The 19,307-nt window shown below is 35.0% G+C and overlaps 1 protein-coding gene across 1 annotated transcript in view; it reads left to right on the forward strand.

Moving 5' to 3' along the window:
* LOC107671284 (formin-like protein 2) overlaps positions 1–19,307 on the forward strand; it is a 93,612-nt gene that overhangs the window by 55,706 nt on the left and 18,599 nt on the right. The window contains exons 6-18 of the mRNA XM_016464177.1: positions 890–1,045; positions 3,183–3,215; positions 3,622–3,666; positions 7,717–7,825; positions 8,637–8,713; positions 9,191–9,306; positions 9,634–9,836; positions 9,937–10,086; positions 11,506–11,607; positions 12,987–13,314; positions 15,417–15,493; positions 16,595–16,613; positions 18,686–18,810. Of these exons, the coding sequence (XP_016319663.1) occupies positions 890–1,045; positions 3,183–3,215; positions 3,622–3,666; positions 7,717–7,825; positions 8,637–8,713; positions 9,191–9,306; positions 9,634–9,836; positions 9,937–10,086; positions 11,506–11,607; positions 12,987–13,314; positions 15,417–15,493; positions 16,595–16,613; positions 18,686–18,810 (1,540 nt within the window). The remainder of the gene's footprint in view (positions 1–889; positions 1,046–3,182; positions 3,216–3,621; positions 3,667–7,716; positions 7,826–8,636; positions 8,714–9,190; positions 9,307–9,633; positions 9,837–9,936; positions 10,087–11,505; positions 11,608–12,986; positions 13,315–15,416; positions 15,494–16,594; positions 16,614–18,685; positions 18,811–19,307) is intronic.

Here is a 19,307-nt window from a genome sequence, read left to right on the forward strand (position 1 = left end):
TGTGTGTTTTAGAGAATGTGTGCAGCCTGTTCACTGAGATCAGATGAAGTCACAAGATCTCATTTACAACCAATAGCACTTTAATCCTGATAAGAAATGAACATGTTTTCGTGTGTTTTGGGGTAAAGACTGTTATCACACCCTGATGACTCAATACAACACACTATACACTAGTGTTCAAAAGTTTTTTTTGTGTGTTTTTGAAAAAAAAAAAAAAGTCTCATACACTCATTAATTTATTAAATATACTGGAAAAAAACTTTAATATTATGAAATGTTATTCCAAAATGTAATGTTTTAAAGATTAATTTTCAGCATCATTACTTGATCCTTCAGAAATAGTTGTATGTTGATATGTTTGAATAGTTGTTATTATTATTATTATTATTATTATTATTGTTGTTGTTATTATTATTATTATGGATGCTGAAAATAGTTGTTACTTAATATTTTTGTGGAAACCATGATACATTTTTTCAAGATTATTTCAAGAATAGAAAGTCAAAAATAACAGCATTTATAGTACTTATGATACTTTTGCTTTTGATCAATTTATTGATTTTAAAAACATATAAATGTGAAAATCTGAATATTTGTCAAATGTAGTTTTTAAAAATCTGTCATTACATTCACAACACAAAATAAGATTGTGTTACCATGATTTTTAAATTATTATTTTATGAAAGTTTTAATACAGCATGTTTCTTACGTGAATTAGGGTTAGGATTATCATTTTTGCACTGCATATAAGCAAATGTCCCATGGCCACAGATAAATAAAGTATATTTTAGGTGGTTGTACAATAATAATAATAATAAAAGACTATATAATATTCTCTTTGTGGTAAGTTTGTCCCTATCCTGATCTCCTGCTGTTCTGTGCTTGACAGGTTTGACGGTGACAGTTCTGAGAACAGCACAGAACATTCTGTGGATAAATCTAAACCCTGGAATCGATCAATTGAAGATCTCCATGGTGGAAACAACCTCTCGTCGGCTGTCACAGGCAACAGCATCTCCAGAGCCAGCAGACATTCAACGATAAGGTGTGAACACACAGGAACACTAACTGATTTATTTTTTTATTTTTTTAGGCGTACAGCAGAATCATAGCAAACAAGACACTGATAGCATCTGATAGTTTTAATTTAAATGCAATATGGTTTGTCCGACTGCAGAGAGTGTGTACAGACTTCATGTGTTTTCTGAAAGGCTCTTTTGTATATATAGTCATGAGGCCTGTATGACTTTAAATGGCTTAGGAAACAGTGCACCATGTCAGAACACAGTCGACATGTGTCTGTCTGTCTGTCTGTCTGGCCGCTGACTCACAAAACTGGTTATTCTGATTAAGAATGGACAACTGACACATCAGCATCATATGAGTATTAATACAGGAACTTCCCTGTCTGTTATTGAGCAGCCTGATGACGGGACAGAAGTATTAACACTGAGCCTGAGGGGATCTATTTTGAATGGGTTCAATATGTTAAGCCCCCTGTCACTTAAATTGGATTAAGGTCTAACCCTTATGCAGCAGCTAGAGAATTCCAGATTCTAATTTTGGAGTTCTGCTCGGTTGTTTCTTCTGGATCACATCAAAAGCTCCTAGCTATTCAGTGGAGTTTTGCTAACATAGAGACATATGTCTTCAACATTGAGTAAGACAAAGCAAAGCCCCTGCAGTGTGATCTGACACCAAAGTCTCATCCTGAATAAGTAAGCTTTATAAAGAAATTAACGTTGAGTAAGAACATGTGTCAGTAATACTCATATGATGCTGATGTGTCACAGAGTAACACATTTGCATAATGCCCGTCTGTTCTGCGTTGGCCGGCCGCGAACAACTTGACCCCGCCCTCAAACATTGTAGCTTGTTCGTGTGGTTAAAGGGGTCATATGACGTTGCTAAAAAGAACATTATTTTGTGTATTTGGTGTAATGAAATGTGTTTATGCGGTTTAAGGTTCAAAAAACACATCATTTTCCACATACAGTACATTATTGTTTCTCCTCTATGCCCCGCCTTTCTGAAACGCAACCATTTTTACAAAGCTCATCGGTCTGAAAAGCGAGGTGTGCTGTGATTGGCCAGCTATCCAGTGCGTTGTGATTGGCCGAATACCTCAAGCGTGTGATGGAAATGTTACGCCCGAAATCGCATCATATGACCCCTTTAACATCATGTCGAGAAGACGCTGTGAAAGTAAATTCGTTTTATTTTCACTTCGGAATGAAGAGGCTGCAAAGAATCAGTGGTTATTTTTTTTACATTTTTTCTACTGTACCACAGCAGTACAACCCCAGACTTTTTTGTGTTCCTTTGTGTTCCTGATGACTGCTTCTCTAATCTCGGGGAGTTTAGCCCAATCACAACAGACTGGGCCATCTGACCAATCAGAGCAGAGTAGGCTCACAGAAAGGAGGGGTTTAAAGTGATTTAATCTTAGAACTGCTTTGAATTAATAGTTTGAGAATCGCTGGAAAATTAGGTGATATTAAATGTATTATTTGAGAAAACGAAAGCGTTTTTTTTTTTTTTTGACTTTGCATGCATGTAAACTTATTGCAGGAGGCTCCCAAAACAATATTAGGAACCTTACAAATGGCATAATAGTGGCACTTTAGAAAGTCTATATAGTTTTTATAATTTTACAATTTTAATTATTTTATTACGTCAAGTTAAACTAATTGGAAATGAGAAACGCTTCCTTGGCAACTAACTAAAATAAAATATATTTTGAAAAAATGTTTATAGACTATATAAATTAAGGTTGATTTTATTTCAAGTAACCTTTTTTCAGTGGTTTAAGTTTTAGTTGTATTTAACTTTAACCCTGATAGCAATAACAATGTAGAGAAACAATATTATTGGAATCCTTTTCAGCTTTTTTTCTTTTGGTCTATGTTTTTGAAACCAGAGACAGCCAATGAATCCATCTAACTTTAAAAAGTGGCAGAAGATATAACTGTAGTTATAGTAATCTTTCTTGGTCTGAATGGGCCTTTATGAAAAATAAAACATTCTATTAATATGTGCTATTAATTTCTTTAGGTGTACAGCTTTATTAATTCCGTGTCCCTTCAAATGAATAAAACACACTTTGGTTTGATCGTTGTGCTAGATTTCAGGTTCTGTTAAATGTATCTGTGTAATTAATGCAGTTGTCACCCTGTCTGCAGTTTCCTGTTGTGTGTTCCCATCTGCAGCACAAGGCATGTTCTTTTTGTCCTTTAGATAGAGTGTCCTCTCCTCTCCCCTCCATGTCTCTCTAATGTGCTGAATTACGGAGGTTAGATTTAGATTTAGATTTAGATTTAGATTTAGATTTAGAGCTAGCTGTGTACCTGCAGCCTCAGATGTAACTTGCCCTCATGTCTTTTGTCAGGCATAATCACTCATTTACTTGTTATTTTCAGTTGTTTATTCAGATCATTCTGCTGTGCAATGGATTTATGAATTTCTCAGCTCTGTAAACTGTACATCCAGTGGTGTGATTGCATAGATTCTGCCCACATGCAGTAGTTTTGTTCCCGTGCTTTCCCTCGGCTCTTAGTAATTGTGTGCTGTGTAAAGTTTTAAAAGAATAATTCTCAGATTTCCCAAAACGCCCTCCTGAAGAACACAGACTCATCCACAATGCCCAAAATGCTCAGAGAAACAAGGGTATGTCTGCTGTGTTTACTGTTTAAGTTTAGCTAAACATTTTTGTAGATTCTTATAGAATTATGTAGACATGAAATAAAATAGTATAGTGCTTGACTAATGAGCTATTGAGTTGACTATTGATATCTACTGTTTATAATATAACTTCATGACAATTATAAGCTGATGAACACCATGTTATATCCACGTGCGTTATAATGGATTATTATATATTAAGTTATTATAAGTCTCAAATCTTGACATTGTTTATTCAAGGTCTGCTCAGAATCTTCCTGCGTCTTATGAGTTGTTAGTTGAGTGTTGAGTGTTACCAGTGAAACTAATGTGAATTTCAGAGTTAACTAGTTTAAGCTCACTAGTAACCCGTTTACACCTCAAACAATGAAATATGGTTTTGTTGATATTACAATAAAACAGACAAAGGCCACTTATAAATGTAATGACCACATTATAAGGCTTTTTGTACTGTATGTTTACTATAAGACATCTTATAAGATATAGTAGGATATTGTGTAGCTCTTAAACAATGCTCAAGATATGAGACATATAATACATTATAATTTAGGTAAATATGCTGTAACGTTGTTCATCATGTGTCATAAATCATCATGCTTCATCATAAATTATTACCATAAATATGTAAGTATTATAATGTTTGTTATGATTATTCATGAGATTATACTTTTTAAGGCATTATGCATGCAGTATAATGCAGGCTTCATAGAAAGTGTTACCGAAGTTAAGGTTTTAGCAAAACAATATGACAAATTCAGATACCAAAATACACATAGGAAATAAATAGGAAACAATAAATAGCTTCAATTTTAATTATAAAGCAGCTCTACAGAAGACAGTATAGTGGCATTATTGAGCTCAATTGAATTCAGTCATTCAGTGATCTTATTTGATAGTTATTAGAAGTAGAGTTCAATTGATGCAATTGACTGAATTGTAAATGTCTTTTAAGCCCCAAATAAAAAATGCAGGGCCTTAAAAGCTCAAATAACATTTGTTCAGATTAATTATTATAAATATTTTAACAAAACTTCACATTTTATGTAAGCATCCCATTTCTAAACCCCAAATATTTGAAATATTACATTTATATGTGTAATTTCTTTATGTAATTTTTTTTTTTTTTTAAACTGACATACAAAACAAAATTATTTTCTGCTCTCTTAACATAAAACGTAGCTTGAAGCATCAACTTTTGCAACTTCACAGAGGATGTGTTTAAACGTGTGTGCTTGTGAAATCACCTGACAGATACAGGAATATTGTGTTCTGGATGAGCACAGTCACACATCCGGCTATACAGTATGACGAAGACATTACACACATGCGATTCAGTACTCTCCGCAATGGCTTCTGGGTCTTTGTGATGTTCTGGACAAAAGAGATCGGAAGTTACAAGTCAAATGAGATTTTAGCAGACAACCACCTTGTGAACACATTCACATGTAATCATTCCCACTCATGTCAGAGTTGAAAGACAAACCACATCACAGCAATGACGCAGCTGTGAAATTCTCCTAGTAATCAGTGCAGGCTAGGGGTGTGTGATATTGACAAAAAATGATATCTCGATATTTTCTGGGATTTTGATAATTGAGTAATATTTCACTAAATGTGTTTTTATGCTGGTATCTTGGCTGCTTTAAGCCTGTCATGGACATGCGACTCCTGAAGCTTTTCATATTCTTCATATTTTGTGTGGTGGTCAATTCACAGTAGTGACAGCAGTTAACTTTTTCATTAAGGCCACTATTTGACACCTTCAATTGATTTCCAGGGGCAGTTTTACCTTTTGAAGGGCTTTTTTTTTTCTAACCGTATTAGATTTATGCATCATATTTAATGGCAAATTCTTACATTTAATCAATAAATTCAATTAGAATAAGACAGCTGTTACTAATCAAAATAAAATCAGTATGCAGTGCATAAGCAATATTTAGATATATTAAAATATTGTTTTATAAATACAATTTTGAATATAGGAATATGAAATTATTTTATGAAATGGTATTTTAAATATGAAACTAAAACCACCAGTAGGTGGCAGTTCACTGTATTAACGAGTGAGTCATTGAGTCATTCATTCAGCTGATTCGTTCAAATTACTAATTGATTCAGGAACGAAGCAGTTGACTTTCTTCATGAATGGATCAATGAATGATTCATTCATTCAGAAACAAAACACCTCTGCTGACGCACAACAGCTCTGTTGACTTTGTTTGGAATAATTTTCGTTTTGGCGAAATAGAGCAAAAAGCAGATTAACTCACAATATTAGCTTCTTGTTTATTGAACTGTTGTATAAAATCGCATTTGCAATCATGCTGATATACAGGAAAAACAGCAGACTTGATTGTGTTTGCTTAACTATCTCGTGCATCATATGATATATGAAGTATATTATTATACGATATACTGCATTATATGAACTGCTTCAGGCTACATCATCCAGTGAAAGCGAATGTGTTTTTGTTTATTTTTTGCAAAGTGAATGACATAGGCTACTTGAAGCTTCCACATTGTTAAAAAAAACTGTCACAATACTGTATTATCATAGACAATACACACCTTTAGTGCAGATATGAGTGTGTTCATGTTCCTGTTTGTGTTGCTGAATGAGTTCTCAGCACTGAGCACAAACCATTCCCCCAGGCACTGCTGCTGACATATTGCATTATGTGTGTGTGTGTGTGTGTGTGCGTGTGTGTGTGTGTGTGTGTGTGTGTGTGTTTTCAGAAAATCACGCCCAGCTCGTCTTGTGACAGTCTTAGAAAGAACTGTGTGCCCTTTGTGTTAGTTTGTGTGTGTAAACATTTTCTAGTCTCTTTGCGAGCATGTTTCTCTATTTTTTCTGTTTTTTCGTCTTGTGTGTTTGTATGCCCTTGTCGATCTGTAAGAGTGTGCATCTATTTTATACCTGCTTGTGTGTGTGTGTGTTCTTTGTGTGCATATGTTGCTGTGCGTCTCTGTTCTCACACATAAAAGCCTTTGGCTTGGGCCCGATGGCTGTCATGCATGTCAATGATGCTGCTGTTGTGTTGTGGAGGTGATATGTGTACACAGAGCACTTTAACTGCTCTGAGACAATGCAAATCCTCACACATCACACACAGCAGATGCTGCTGACAGACCCAAACACAGCACTAGTAGCGTTTAAAGAAACGGTTTCAGTGTGAGATATTGAATATTCCTGTGGTCCTGATCCCTCTGCCTTGATTCAGTCCTGTGAATCTACATCAGGATATGTCTCTAGACTTGTGTTTACAAGAAGATGATGCATATTTCTCATGCTTATAACCATTTTAAACATCTTAATAAGTAGTTATTCCTTTAAAATAATAGTTTACCTTTTAAAAGAAAGAACTACCTTTCAAAAGTTTGGGGTCAGTAAGATTTTTTGAAAGAAATTAATATTTTTATTCAGCAGGTATGCATGAAATTGACAGAAAAGACATTTGTAATTTATATTTCATGTAAATGCTGTTCTTTTGAACTTTCAATTGATCAAAGAATCCTGGTAATGACACTGAAGACTGGAATAATGGCTGCTGAATATTCATCTTTGCCATCATAGGAAAAAAAATACATTAAAAATAAAACAAGTATTTTAAATTGTAATAAAATTAGATTTCTATTTTTACTGTATTTTTGATCAAATAAATGCATCCTCGGTGAACATAAGACACTTCTTTCAAAACCATTAAAAAATCTTACAGATCCCAAACTTTTGATCGATTAGTGTATGCTATAGTTAAAACACCATCCTCATGTTGTTCCAAACCTGTACAACTTTATTTCTTCTGTGGAAAACAAAACAAGATATTTGGCAGAATGTCCAAGCTGCTCTTTTCCATGTGAAAGTGAATGTGAACAGCTCAGACATTCTGCGAAGCATCTCCTGTGTTCCACAGAAGAACTAGAGTCAAATGGGTTTGGAACAACATGAGGGTGAATAAATGATGACAGTATTTCCATATGTTGGATGAACTATTGATTTCATTGGTTAGTAAACTTCAGTTGTTGTTTTGCTCTCAGGTCTAATACATTACCCAGCCGGAGGACGTTGAAGAATTCCAGATTAGTATGTAAGAAAGACGACGTTCATGTGTGCATCATGTGCCTACGAGCCATCATGAACTACCAGGTAAACACTCGCAGACCATTGAATCTATGTTAGCTTCTCATAGACTTTTCAGTCCTTCCAGATCACACAACACAATTCAAAATCAACAAAATGCCGCTTTTTTTTTCTTAATTGACAAGTTAGTGTGATAAACAATCATGCATGAATTAAAAAAAAAATTGTGGGGCATGCTGGATGTGTTAAGTATTAAGTGCAAAGACTATGTAGTGTTTTATTTAACGTTTGATTGAAAACTTTTGAATTACTGTAGTGATTACTGTAATACTGGAATTTCTGTACAGTATGTAATACTGAATTTCTGTTGTACCTAAATACTAAACCTGCCTTAAAAAATTATTAAAGCACAATTTAATTTGTATAAATATATGTATAAAAGAGTAACACAAATTTAGTTTAAATGTTGTGTTAGAATTTGATAAGACAAAAAAAAAATCTGCATTGTTTTTTGATTAGTTTCATAGATAACTTGTCAAATGTGGTCTCCTAATCATTAAAAAAAAAAAAAAAAATCCCCAAAAAATGTTGATAGCAAAAAAGAATCACACAAAAAATTGTCCTGGTGGGACTTTGTTAAATCCAACCTCTAACACTCACAAACCTGTTGACATTAATAATATATTTTTTTAAAACAGTGAGGTCCAGCTGTTCAACAGGTTTCAGTTCATTAGTGAAGACATTTTGGGCCTCACTTGTACAGAAAACCCAAACACACACTCAGACACACACACTGAATCATGTTTTATGTTCAGATAATAAATCCTGAAGATCTTGCTATGTTTACTAATTAGCCCTCTCTCTGTCTTTCTCTCAGTATGGCTTCAACATGGTCATGTCTCACCCTCATGCTGTGAATGAAATTGCACTAAGTCTGAACAATAAGAATCCCAGGTAACCCATTGAGCTGGAGTAAATGTGTGTGTGTATCTCTGAAAGAGGGGGCACTTTCCCAGAATCCACCGCTTTAATTCATGTGGGTTGTGACTCCTCTTTCAGAGTCATAAATACTGGCAGCTACAACAACAGGCCCCTTAATCTCAGTGTGCGGTTGGAGGGGTTCTTTGCTCCATCTGTGTAAATGTTGAGGAAATGTTGATTATTTTGTCTCTTATGCTCACCAAAGCTGCATTTATTTGATCAGAAATACAGTAAAAACAGTAATATTGTGAAATATTATTACAAGTGAAAACAACTGTTTTCTATTTGAATATATTTTAAAATGTAATTCATTCCTGTAATTGATTCCTTCGTTCTAAACCTTTGAACTGAACTGTTGTGTAAATGCAAAAGAGAAAGTTTTCTCCCAAAATGTGCAGTAATAGCCTCCGTAATCATGTCTAAATGGATTTGATTTGTGTGATATTGCAGGACTAAAGCTCTGGTGCTGGAGCTGCTGGCTGCCGTGTGTCTGGTTCGAGGAGGTCATGAGATCATTCTCTCTGCCTTTGATCATTTTAAAGAGGTACATGCACACAAATGCTGTAGTTCATATTGTAGTTCTTTAAAAAAAAAATATATATATATATATACAAAACCCAAAACCTTAACTCAACACCATTTCAGATAATGAATTACAGAAGCACTGTTTTCAGTTTAAAAGCTGTACGAGACATGACAACGGATAATGTATGCATGTGTAGAATGTGAATGATATGCATTTCTGCAGAAATAGAAATATGTAGTGCTTTCTATATGCTTTTGTTGTGTGCAGATCTTATTTTATTTATATAGCCTCAATCCAAAGCTTTACAGGTAAATAATAAACAATAATAATTAAGATTTCTATTGCTATGGATTTAGCATTTCTATAGTTAAAACTCAATTTTCTTCATCAATAATCCTATTAAATGTTTTCAGTTTTTTTTGTGTGTTGAAATTTAGTATGGTGTATATTGTCTTGCAGGTTGCCTGCATGCAGTTCATAAATATTGTGGTTCATTCAGTGGAAGACATGAATTTCAGAGTGCACTTACAGTACGACTTCACCAAGCTGGGTTTGGACGAATATCTGGATGTGAGTAAACTTCAGAGCTGAGTCTTCTGATAACTGCTGAGTGAGCTGCAAGAGGATCCATCACTCTTCTCTCTATCTCTATGTCACTGTCTTTGAGTAGAAACTGAAGCACACCGAGAGTGATAAGCTGCATGTGCAGATTCAAGCATACCTGGATAACGTGTTTGATGTCGGGGCTCTGTTAGAGGACGCAGAGACCAAGAACGCAGCGCTGGAGAGAGTGGAGGAACTAGAGGAGAACATGTCTCATGTTAGTACTGTTTTTACATCATTTTACTCATTATAAATAAATAATGATATTATCCAGAAAAAAACAATCAGTTAAGTGGCATATTCAGAAGTGCTTATCATTTAAAGGTCCCATATTGTCAAAACTGAAATTTCCTGGCTTTTTTCATGATAACTGAGGTCTAGGGGCTATTTAACTACCATATAAGTTACCATTTCAGATAATGAATTACAGAAGCACTGTTTTCAGTTTAAAAGCTGTACGAGACATGACAACGGATAATGTAATAAATAAAGTAAATAGGTTTAGACAAACACCTGCTAAACACATTGTTATTGATTTGTTTTTTTAGAGGATCACAAGAGCTTCTGAATGTATTTGTATCTGTTGGATCTGGGGAGGAGAGATCAAGCTAGTATTATTTCCTAAGGGGATGAAAACAAATGAACTACTGCATCAAGTTGTTTTTGAAATATCAAAAAAAAAAATCTTATTAGAGGCAAAAAGATTCTGCTGGCATCAAAATCTCATTACAATTTTTCTCTGGGCATTATTTGAATGTTCTCTCTCACCGCATGTCTTTATTGCTTCGCAGGTGTGTTCAGAAGATCAGCGGTTTGAGAAACTCATGGAGCATTTCAAGAATGAAGATAATAACATCGACTTCATGGTACGAGTTAGACCAACATCCAAATATACACATTTTTAATTTGCAATCATGACTATTAATACTCTAAAATAATACATATTTGGCTATGAGATTTAAAAAATTAAAACAAATAGCTTATTGCAGAAGAGACTCGTGTGATAAGATTTTACGACAATATAACATATATAAAAAAACAATATAAAACGTGTCTAATAAGCCAACATGTTCAATATGCAGTATATATATATATATATATATATATATATATATATTTTCGAAAATGTTAACTTTAACCACAAAACCAGGTCGGCCGACCTGTAACGTTACACTCTCACTCAAAGGATCTAGTTTAACAATGCACCACCTGCCCAACAACATGACCTTTACATGACCAATATTGAGTTCAGCTGAAAGCCTTTACTGATAATGAAACCTTATAGGTCCCCATCATACATGTAGCTTGACCTTTGACATTTTGTGACAGTTGGGCCATCTGGCCAAAGGATGACTTCCTGACCTGAGGTGATTTCCACATTAGTGTGCCATTGATTTTTATAGTGTACTGCATAGTCAAGAATTCAGATGAATCAGGATTCAAGAATATTAAACTGACAATTAATGCGAATCTGAAGTTAAATATGTGTGCAACCCTGGCTGGAATCATTTGAGATTTTAGTGTTCATGTCTCAGTAGTTTAGAAAGCATGACTTATTTGTGATTGTGTCTTCATGACTTTTATGTTCTGTAGCTGGAGTCTCATTTGTTGTGGACTCTTGTTTGTGGTTTTCTAGCTGACAGAGAAGTTACAGGACACAGAGAATGAGGCGATGGCAAAAATCGTTGAGCTGGAGAAGCAACTCATGCAAAAACATAAAGAGCTGGAATCTGTTCGGGTAAATGATGCATCCTTACATGACTTCCTCTTGAGTTCTTCAGTTGACTGTATGGTATGGGTACTTCAAGTGTATGTTGTTACTCAATGCTGAAAAGTTCATTTCACAATATCCATAGAATCTTCCCTTTAAAGTCAACACAAAATCCTAATGTACTTTTGTACCAGTGTTTACTGTACTTTCTCAAAACACATTCCTCAATGCTCATTGGTGTACATTATTCCAAAGAAACAAATGTTTGCCTTCATAGTATTTGATGAAAATGTCAAAACTGTCTCTGAAACAACTTTTCTTTTCCACTGATGTCACCTGAGCCTAATTAGCTATTAATGTGAATCAATTAGTGCTGTCAAACGATTAATCGCGATTAATCGCATCCAAAATACAGGTTTTAGTTTACATAATCTATGTGTGTGTGCTGTGTATATTTATTATGTATATATATATATATATAAATACACACACATGCATGTATATATTTAAGAAAAATATGTTGTTTATATATTAACTAGATTTATATATAATATAAATTATATTAATATAGATATATACACGTAAATACATGTAAATATTTTCAAAATATATACTGTATGTGTGTGTATTTATATATAAATAATAAATATACACAGTACACACACATGTATTATGTAAACAAAAACTTTTATTTTGGTTAATCGTGATTAATGGTTTGACAGCACTAGAATCAATCTTTGTATCATTTTTGTAACCAATTAGACATACAATGTTTGGTAACACTTTACAATAAAGTTCATCAGTTAATGTTAATTAATGCATTAACTAACATTAACAATGAGCAATGCATTTGTTAAAGTATTTATTCATCTTTGTTAACGTTAAATTAATACAAACTAAAACTGTTCATTGTTAGTTCATGACCATTAACTAACATTAAAAGATATAACTTTGGATTTTAATAATGCATTAGTAAATGTTGCAATTATTATTAACTGAGATTAATAAATGCTTTACAAATATTTTTCATTGTTAGTTCATGTTAACTAATGTAGTTAACTAATTTAATCAAATGCAAACCTATTTTTAAAGTGTTGCCAAATAGTTTTACCCCCTGAGATTTTACATCAATTTGTCAATAATTTAACGATACATTCACATATTCATGGCTCTATGATGTGGGTTAGTAGTCACATGTTATGCATTTTTACAAAATGTATATACTCACTTAAATCGCAGCCTATGATAATCACAAAAAGCCATATTAAATTTTCAGTTTTATTTCTATTAATTAATTAGCCATCCGTCAACTCACAATCAGTTCCTTCACGAATCGCCAGGATTTTATAAACCCCAATCTGGGAAACCCTGTTTTAACTCAAAACTCATGCTCCCTGTGGTGACAGGAGGTGTATAAAGACGCCAGCTCTCAGGTGCACACCCTGCGGCGGATGGTGAAGGAGAAGGACGAGACCATTCAGAAGCAGTGCAACCTGGAGAAGAAGATCCACGAGCTGGAGAAACAGGGAACCATCAAGATCCAGAAGAAAGCAGACGGGGACATTGCCATCCTGACGCCCCCTCCACAGGGGAACGGGCATCTGCCAGGGTCACAGGGTGTAGCTGGGGTGTCCGGTGAGGGCATGGTCAGTTACGGAGGTGTGGCTAACGGGGCGGCACAAGGCATGAGCATGCCTGATCCTCCCCCTCCCCCTCCTCCTATGCCGGCGACACGTAAGTCACCACTCCTGATTCTAAATACTGGACAAGAGTTTGACGTTAGTCAGGAAATGAATGTAATAAATTCTTATTTATGCTATTTGGAAGCAGATTTTCTTCTGATTATTATTACTTAGTATCACTATGTTTGGAGCTTTTAACAGGGGGAAAAATGCTACCAAAATGAACAAATCTGCCACCAAAAACTAAGATGGGGGCAAAAAATGCAGCTGCACAATTTAACTAAATCATATTTAAAGTCAAATATTGCCAGAAATTAAGCGTCCCCAGCTAAGCAAGCCAAAGGTGACAGTGACAAGGAACCAAAACTCCCATCGGTGACAGAAATGGAGAAAAAAACCTTGGGAGAAACCAGGCTCAGTCTCACACTGGCCAGACGAAACCAGCATAGTGTAGTTTAATTCCAGGCTGCAGCACAGGTCAGATTGTGCAGAGGACTCGTCTGGTTCCCGATGGCCGTCTAGTTGGCGAGGTCTTCAAGGTATCGCACGCAGACCAGAAGCGTTGCGTTCAGTTCAAGACGTCAGTTCAAAATTGTTAATCCAATCACCAAACAGGCAAAAGTTAACTTCAAGAATGAACAAAGTGGTGAGTTTGAAGTGTTTGACAAAACAGAGCAAATGGAAAGAGAAAGCATGATTCATATTATTGCACTTTATATGAAGCATACATACTTTATTCAAGCCCCAGATAAACGTTTTGCTGAAAAATGCACAATAAAAGATCTTCCAGCCTAGGAATGAAGTCATTGTGTACATTAACAATAATTTGGGACAAATATAATGTGATTTAATGTAGATACAATTTGCAATTCCTTTTGAATATTAAATATTGGAATATCATTCCATAAAGTAAGATTTGAAGCATGCCAATGCAATTCCATTGATGCCAACATAATTTTGCAGTCTACTCAAAAGAATATTGTGGTCGATAGTGTCAAACGCAGGGCTAAGATCCAGTCGCACTAATAGAGAAATTAAATTAAAAAGAAATCTTATGTGAAACTGAATGAAAAGCGTCTATTGCGACTGCTGCTCACGTTGAACGAGTTCCTATTTTTTACTTTACAATTTTTATAGGCCTTCTTTAAAAAAGCTGAGATAAATTAATCTCATAAAATTATACAATTATTGAATGCCACATCTGAGCAGCCTTAAACAGTGTCTAAATAAACATGCCATGTCAGATGCAATTTCTGTCCCGGCTTTGCAGAGTAAAGATCATTTTTGTTGACATTAAAATTGTATTGATGATAAGACTGATTGAATTAGATGAATAAATGCAAGAATTTGACATAAAAGGCAACACAGATACATTTTAACAAGGAAATTGCATCATATAATAATTGCTGATATGAAGGCATTAAATTAGAGGACCTCAGATGATGCCAACCGTGAAACAAAATACAGAACTACCAAATTTTGCTATAAGTTTGATTGCATCATATAATTGCTGTTAATAGTGTTCGTCTGTTTGATTACATCTTCAATTGATTTTTCCGTACATTTCTGCCATATGTACATTAACTGACAGTCACCACTGATAAGCTACCACTTAATATTGTAGAAACTTAATTTGCTGTAAAGTTGCTTTGCAACGATTTGTATCGTGAAAAGCGCTATACAAATAAACTTGAATTTAAATTCTTAAAATTGCCCTTAAAGGTTTAAAAAATGCCTCTGGAAGTCAACCCCAGGGGGCAAATATTAAAAATACATTTCTGACCCTGACAGCCAGTCAGACTTTTGACTCTCGGCACAAGCCCTGGTCTATATTGATCAGAATCAGAATTAGAGGACTTTGTTGTGGTTTGCACACACATTTCCTTAATAATTGCAGCTTATTCTGGTCAAGAACCGCCCATTTAGACAGGAAGAGAACATCTAATGTAGCCAGTATATAAAGTGAAGTATGTGATGTTCAGGGGCGGGGAATCTGAAATTAGTTGTAACTCTAAAAGGATAGTGTAATATACATGTGCGATCACGAATATTTTAGTTAGGTGAATCCCACAAAGCCTTTCACGAAGTCAGTTTTTCAAAATAAATCAAATAAATAAATGGCTAATGGAACCTATACTTTCTCCCTCTTTCCAGTAGCAAATGGTTCATGTGCTGCTCCAGCACCAGCTCCTCCTCCTCCTCCTCCTCCTCCACCTCCTCTCCCAGGCCCCGCAAAACCATAACAATCATATACAGTCATTCTCACACGCTCAAACTACAGTATACCAAACAGTATCTTAACCACTTAACCATCTTATCCACTATCTTAAGAAGTTTAAAGTTCACGTACTGTATAAAGTGCTATATAAATAAAGGTGACTTGACTTGACTTGACATGCATGCGGATCTCTGGAGCCTCCCCTCATAGACCACTGATAACAATCATAACAGCACAACTGTTTGTTAGGTTTCCTGTAAAAGGTTTAATGTCTGAACAAGCTGAAGAGAAACATGTCTGCTGAAGCCTGAGTCATAATCTCTTTGACTGTACAGTAGATCAGATAGAACAATAACATCAGATAAAAAAATAAATGGTAGTCATTTTCATCAACTAATTTATCAATCCGCTTTATTCTCTATGTAGTATGCATAAAGTTTCATATTGATTTTAATGGAGCAAACATTGATGTCCATTAAACAAGAGGTAATAATTAGTTTTATAAATAGATGAAGGTTTTCAGGAGCAATATTGCAGAATATGCTCATACAAATTTGGATACTTCCTATACACCTATGCAAATTCTCATTGCTGCTCAAGAAACATTTATTATTAATGTTGAAAACAATTATGCTGCTTAATATTTTTCAGGAAACTGATATTTTGATAAAGTTAAAATTAACTGCATTTATTTATTTTTTTGCAACATTATAGAAACATTTGCTGTCACTTTTGATCAATTCAATGCATCCTTGCTGAATAAAATACTAATTTATTTTAGAAAGAAAAATACTGACCCCAAACGGTAGTCTACGTACTGTACATACTGCAGAGTGTACAGTGAATCTGAACAACTTTTTTTTATTTTTATTAAAGTCTTCAGCTGCTTTTTATTATTTAAAAAACTGTGCTTTACTTCGCAGTTTGTTGGTAACTTCTCTCTTAAATTGATCTTTATCATTCCTTATGAAACAATCTGTATTTAGGAATCAGTGGTAATGCACTATGTAGGAAAAAGCCAATCAGATCTTTGGAATCAGAGGTTGAGTTTTGTTTGCTCTTTAACTTCTTTCTCTCTGCTTATTTTTGCTCTACCTGTTGCGCCGCCATAGAGGGACCCATCAAACTGTACTGTAGGTTTTCTGTGTCATGCCGTGTGTGCTCAGTCTTATGTGTGTGTGTGTGTGTGTGTGTGTGGGAATGGGCATGGTATTTTAGTCTCTAAGAAAACACACTCGGTTCCTCTGTAATCTTGATCTGACAATGACTACGAAGCTGCATTGCTGGTTGTTCCTCTTGAAACTGAGCATGAAATTGGACGCTGTTTTACAGAACTTTTCCTTAGCGTTTAAAAACCAGAGAGGAACATTCTTTAGACCTTGCTTACAGAGGTCAGCAAATAACAGGACTCTAATGCCAACCAATGAGACCACATGTTCCATGAGACATAAGCTCTTATTTCTACACTCCACAGTGGACAAAATCCCTCTTTCCAGAGCTCAAGCCATGAACCGCAACCTCATGGAAAACAAAACTACAATTCACATCGACTCCAGATCTATTTGTCAATAGGTTGCCATTAAGAACTGCAGAACTCCAAGTAAACACAAACAGGTCTAGCAGTCCAGTGCAGTTTCAACTAGAACAACTCGCAACATAAATACTTACTGCATGGTTTAACATCTGAAAATGAAGATGTAAATAGTAGTATTGTAATTTTAAAGTTGTACTATACAATTTATATTATTTTATTAATCACTCATTGCTTATTTTATAGTACAATAGAATTATTACAGTATTTTTATTTTTATTGTGCTTAATATTTTTATTCAATAATAATCACAATAAAAATTATAATTATTTTCCCCAAATTGTTCATCCCTAAAAGGATGTTTTGCACGCAACAGTCTTCAAAGTATAAAGTTGTTATACTATAAAGCTTCAATTTATGAAATTACTTTTGATCAACTAGTGTCAAATGACCACATTCAACATTGTATTGTCCCTTTAAATAAATGAATGTGCATCGTAAGGCAGTAAGACTAAAAATGCCATGCCCGCTGTGTGAGTAAGTGATTGATTGTGTTGTGTTTGCATGTTGAAACAGTGTGCCGTGCCGTTACAGGCGACTGATCGTCAGATAAGGCGATAGTTGCGTAAATTCAGGAATGTTTAACACACACTGAGAGTTTATTCTCTTTGCTCTGGCCACACTTTCTGCATGGCCTGATATCACACCATCATATTACCCATAACCCTCAACTGAAAACTGCTCTCATTCTCTCTTCGTAACCTTTGACCAGAGATCAATATTGTTGGATTTTGATTCAGCCTTAATCAAGCATGTTGAAATCTGTATTTGCTGTGAGTCAGATTCAGTCATTAAGTGGATTATTTTGGAAGTTTTTAACTCATTCTCCTACTGAGACGCTGTTTGAGTCACATCCTCATATGTAAACCCAAGAACAGCCATGAGCGTCTGTCTCATTGCCTAAACACATGGGATAATGATATTGCTCAGAGGTGCTCTTTCATAGTTTACGATTAAGTTTTCAGTCACGTTTCATCAATTTTGCCTAGTGTTTCTCCTAGTATTTATATAAATCAAAATAAACACAAATTGACATATGAATATAGAGCCATAAAATGAATATGAAAAGCTCAGATCATTCTCTTGGAAGTATCTGATATCTTGACAAATCTAGCGCGGTTTGAGACATTGTTGAGATCTTATTTGAAACTCTAGCGGAGACACATGAGATGTCCTTTTCTCAAGAGAAACATCTGAGAAGAGTCTCTATCTAAGCAAGTCTCCATTTACTCTCTATTCAATTCCAATGCTCTCAAAGAGAAACAGTTGAGACATGAGATCCCTTTCGTGCTTTAGCTTTTCTCTGTAATTCTCAGTCTCTCATTATCATAAAATCGCCTCATGTGTGATTTAGGATCAGAATATCCTGCCAACACAATCACATTGATCAGTATATGAGAGACTAGAGCTCTTTTAGGCTGAGAGTGTTCATGCTGACAGTATCAAAGGTCTCATGTTCACACATTTCCCCCTCACGTACCCTCACAAATGTGCACTGGACACGCTCAGATCTGTGCCTGCTGTTCACAAACCAGCTCCACATCACTCAGTAGACCAGACTGGATGTTTATTGTCCTGATGTTGTTGACATGTGCTTTCTGTCATGCTGTGTAGCTGTGAAGATCAAGAAACCCATCAAGACTAAGTTCCGGATGCCGGTGTTTAACTGGGTGGCACTGAAACCCAATCAGATCAACGGCACTGTGTTCAACGAGATCGATGACGAAAGAATACTGGAGGTGAGAGAGACTTGAAAACTTTGAAAAACGTTTTGAAACTTTACAAGATCATTTGTTTTGTTACAGCACAAAAGAAAGTTCCTAAACTTGAAGTTCCAAAAGTAATGTTCCTGTGGCTCATTGGTAGAGCATTGCGTTAGCATGGGTTCAATTCCCAGGGAACACACATACTGATAACAAAATTTATAGCCTGAATGCACTGTAAGTCGCTTTGGATAAAAGCATCTGCTAAATGCATAAATTTAATTTAATTTATAAAAGCAAAAGCATCAGCTAATTAAATCTGTCGCTAACTACCCTCTACATACAATAATTCGTATTATAATGCAATAATATTGTAAAAATAATTAATAAACTTAACATTAAACATTTATGAAACAAATAAATGTCTCTCATTAGTCGTGGCCTAATGGTTAGAGAGTCGGACGAGTTGGACTCGTAACCCAAAGGTTGCGAGTTCGAGTCTCGTACCGGCAGGGGTTGTAGGGGGGGGGGGG

Source organism: Sinocyclocheilus anshuiensis, unplaced genomic scaffold (assembly GCF_001515605.1).
Source record: "Sinocyclocheilus anshuiensis isolate Anshui unplaced genomic scaffold, SAMN03320099.WGS_v1.1 scaffold284, whole genome shotgun sequence".
In the NCBI taxonomy this organism is placed as follows: Eukaryota; Metazoa; Chordata; class Actinopteri; order Cypriniformes; family Cyprinidae; genus Sinocyclocheilus; species Sinocyclocheilus anshuiensis.